Source organism: Eriocheir sinensis, chromosome 28 (assembly GCF_024679095.1).
Source record: "Eriocheir sinensis breed Jianghai 21 chromosome 28, ASM2467909v1, whole genome shotgun sequence".
Taxonomy (NCBI): Eukaryota; Metazoa; Arthropoda; class Malacostraca; order Decapoda; family Varunidae; genus Eriocheir; species Eriocheir sinensis.
In genome coordinates, this window is record NC_066536.1 from 5,818,944 (window position 1) to 5,823,015 (window position 4,072).

The 4,072-nt window shown below is 42.3% G+C and overlaps 1 protein-coding gene across 1 annotated transcript in view; it reads left to right on the top strand.

Moving 5' to 3' along the window:
• Positions 1 to 3,339: 3,339 nt before the first annotated feature.
• LOC127004696 (serine/threonine-protein kinase PkaB-like) overlaps positions 3,340 to 4,072 on the top strand; it is a 29,635-nt gene continuing 28,902 nt past the window's right edge. The window contains exon 1 of the mRNA XM_050872785.1: positions 3,340 to 3,409. Within this exon, the coding sequence (XP_050728742.1) occupies positions 3,340 to 3,409 (70 nt within the window). The remainder of the gene's footprint in view (positions 3,410 to 4,072) is intronic.

The following is a 4,072-nucleotide window of genomic DNA, read 5'->3' on the forward strand; positions in this document are numbered from 1 at the left end:
CAGCCACAAGATGAAGAGGAGGATGGAAGAGGAAGGAGCATCGTGGCAGTCTCGGTACAGAGCGACTCGCGTTTCAAACGGCTCGAAGCGCGAGTCACCTGTTTCGTTGTTAAAGCTGGAGCGATCTATGAGCTGTTATTTATTTTTTTTTTTCACAGGGTATTTATGTGTATGTTTAGACTGTTAGGAGTATAAAATAGATTCATAACTAACTATATTTTTAGGACACTCACTATTTTTCTATCGAGGGGCGTGGCATATTTGTTTTAAATTTCGCAACGAGGTGGAAGAGACGGAGGAGGAAGAGAAGAAGAAGAAGAAGAAGAAAAAGAAAAAGAAAAAGAAAAAGAAAAAGAAAAGAGAAGAAGAAGAAAAAGAAAAAGAAAAAGAAAAAGAAAAAGAAGAAGAAGAAGAAGAAGAAGAGGAAGAAGAAGAAGAAGATGCTGATGATGATGGAGATGGTGATGATAAAGAAGAGAAAGGAATAATAAGAGTAAGAAAAAACACAGGCGGAAAAGGGAAGGAAAGATCTCTAAATAAATGCAATGACGGCAACAAATGAAGACAATTAGCACGAGCCTCACACCTGTCCTCATTTACCTAACAACCATCCAATCAGTCAGTCCTTCCTAGCACCACCACCACCACTACCAACCCTCCGATCCTTCCACGAGTTAAGGGGCAATTACACTGGGCAAATTTTCCGTGGATCTTCAGTCAAACCACGATTCCCGCTGGCGTGGTTCTCATATTTCCGTGGTTTTCTGACGTGTCCACGATCTTCCAAAGCTACGGTAGATTTCACCAAAGGAAGACGGTATTACTCACCATCATCATCAGCAGCAATAACAAGAAACAAATGAGAATCACGCTAGCAGAAATCGTGGTTTGACTGAAGATCCACGGAGAATTTGCCCAGTGTAATATCCCCTTTACACAAACCAAGACCAAACAAGACCGAGACCTTGTTAACGCCCACAGCTCCCTAACCTTCGAAGAGGCACTCAAAACAAGGTCCTCACACGCCCCATCTCTTCGTCAGGTTGAATAAGGAGAACGAATGGGCCTCACACACTATAGCCGGATACGAAGAACCACATCCGGCTCCCGTGTAAAGTCTAAAGGAGGGGGATGGGAAAGAGGAAGGAGATGAGGAGGAAGGAGGAGGAGGAAGAAGGGGAGGAAGAGAGATACGATGAATGAACACGGCAACAGCTGCAGGGGAAGGAAGATGCGATAAGGATAACCACAGAGAGAGAGAGAGAGAGAGAGAGAGAGAGAGAGAGAGAGAGAGAGAGAGAGAGAGAGAGAGTGCCAGTATCCAAGCTTCATATAATCACAGTCCTCACATGTCCTTCTATCATCATTACCTCCTCTATATCGAACTCCACAATACGTCATAACTCTCTCTTTCTCTCTCTCTCTCATGTCCACGCTATCAAACTAATAATCTGCTTCAGCGTTATGTAACAAAAATACAAACCGGCCGTACTAAGGAAAGCCCTAAATTTCTCTTTTTTTTCTATCTTGGCATTATCTCGGTCGCCTTATCACTCACGTTTCTCGGCAGCTGAACACAATGGGGCTAATTCTAATCTAACTTTGTAAGCAGGTCAGTGAAATGAGCCGCATCGGGTCTGTCTCTGATTCATATTTCTACCCTACGCAGTTTGTGATGTGTGGTGCGTAAAACTATAATTGAATGACATACCACGATGTTCAGAGTTCTGGCATCTTACGGTTCACTGCTTTTTCCTGAGTGAAAATATGTTTATTACTCTCAGAACTTTTATGAATAGATTCCTCCCATACTAAAAATATGTAGTCATTTGCAACTTCACTGTATTGAATTGTAGAAGAAAAACGAGTAGAAAAAGCAGGGAGGTTAAGGAGAGAGGAAAGTGCGAGAAGAAGGAGATTGGAGAAAATGTTGAGAGAACAAATATAAAGAGGAAATCAATAGGGAGAGAGCAAAATACGAAAGGAAAGAGAAGGATTGATAGAAAAAGCAAAACAACTACAAGGAACAAAATCTAAACTGAAAAAGCGACGTAAGAAATAAGAAAAAAAGAACAGGGAAAGGATGGACAGAAAGGAAAACAAGTACAGGGAGAAAAATAAAAAGGAAAAGAGCAACGCCCGACAGGATGGAAACAGGAAAAGGGTTGAGAGGCAAGAAAACATATACAGGGAGGGAAATAACGAGGAAAAGAGCAACGCCCGACAGGATGGAAACAGGAAAAGGGTTGAGAGAACAGAAAACAAGTACAAGGAGGAAAAGAACGAGGAAAAGAACAACGTACGAAAGAAAGGAAGCAGGAAAAGGGTTATGAGAAAGAAAAACACGTACGGTACCAGGAGGAAAATAAAAGGAAAATAAAAAGTACAAAAGGAAGGAGGTAGGAAAAGGGTTGACAGAAAGAAAACACGTACCGGAAGGAAAACATGGAAAAGAGCAACGTACGAAAGAAGGAAAACAGGAAAGAGGTTGAGAGAAAGGGAAGCAAATACAGGAGGAAAAGAAGGAGGAAAATAGCTATAAATGTAAAGGAAGGAGACATAAAAGAAACTTAAAGAAGGGAAGAGAAACGAAGAGGGACAGAGAAAAGGGAAAGGAGAATGAAGGGAGACAGAAGAAAGGAACAAAAGAAGGGGAGGGAAGGAAGGGAAGAGGGAAAAAACAATCTAGAATGAGAGAGAGAGAGAGGGAAAGGGAAGGGAAAGGAAGAGTCACGGAGGGAGGGAGGGAAGGAGAGAGAGGAAGGTGTAACGGAGGGAGGAGGATGGAAGAAAGGAAGGAGGGACGAGCGGAGGGAACACCGGATCTTTGCCAACTGAGTACATTAACAAGGATTTCAGTTACGTGGGAGAAGCGACGCAGGTGAAAGGAAGAAAGCGCGTGTGTGTGTGTGTGTGTGTGTGTGTGTGTGTGTGTGTGTGTGTGTGTGTGTGTGTGTGTGTGTGTATAATCTTTACGCTACGACTCATCTGACCAACCAACTAGATAACTGAATAACGTACACACGCACAAATAAAGATCACGGACTAACGAAAAGACAACATAGAGGAAAAGAAGATAAAAAAATCCTATTGTTTATTTATCTATTTCATTATTTATCTGCTTATTTGTGTATTTCTTTATTGTTTTCTTAGTTCCTTAGTTTCTTTAGTTCCTTAGTTAGTTAGTTAGTTAGTTAGTTTAATTGTTTGTTAGTTAGTCATTGCATTTTTTCGTTGCATTAGAATATAAAGATTTAAGTGAGCGATTATTTTCAAACGGGAAGAACTGCAATAGTGGTGGTCGTGGCAGCGAGAGAGAAGGAAAAGAGAAGGAGAATCATGGGCGACGCAAAAGGAGGAGGAGAGGACGAGAAGCGCGAGGAGACGTGTGTCCGGCCTTCTGCAGGATGTGAGTTTGCAGGTCTCGGAAGTCCGTGAGTGTGAGGGTCTTCCTGTGGCCGGAGGAAGAGGAGGAGGAAACGGGACAGAGTAAAAGTATAATGCGGGATGCGAAGGTGGGTGAGAGAGAGAGAGAGAGAGAGAGAGAGAGAGAGAGAGAGAGAGAGAGAGAGAGAGAGAGAGAGAGAGAGAGAGAGAGAGAGAGTATAGTAGTGTTAATACTATAGTCTGTTCACTTAAGTCCGACCCAAGCTGACAACATAAACCTAAGCGTGTTTGCGAGCTCTGTGCTGATTGGCTATTGCTATGGCTTCCAAGTTTTCTTTAACCTCTGTTTGTGTTTATCTCACGCACCACTTTCTGCTAATCTACACTGTGCTTACGAACACGCTTAGGTTTATGTTGTCAGCTTGGGTCAGACTTAAGTGAACAGACTAGAGTCAACCATCATCACCAAATCTAGACTTATAATTAACAAAGAATAGTCAGCGTGCATTAAAAGGAAGCGTGGAACAGTCTATGCAAATAATTTTTGATTCACACCTTCGAGAAAAGGCTTAATAAGTTCATGGAAGGGTAATATGAAGGCAATGTTTGTTTTGGAAGGTGCATGGTGTGCCCCGAATGACCTGCTGCGAGCTCCTTATGCATACGTTCTTATGCTCTCTTTATC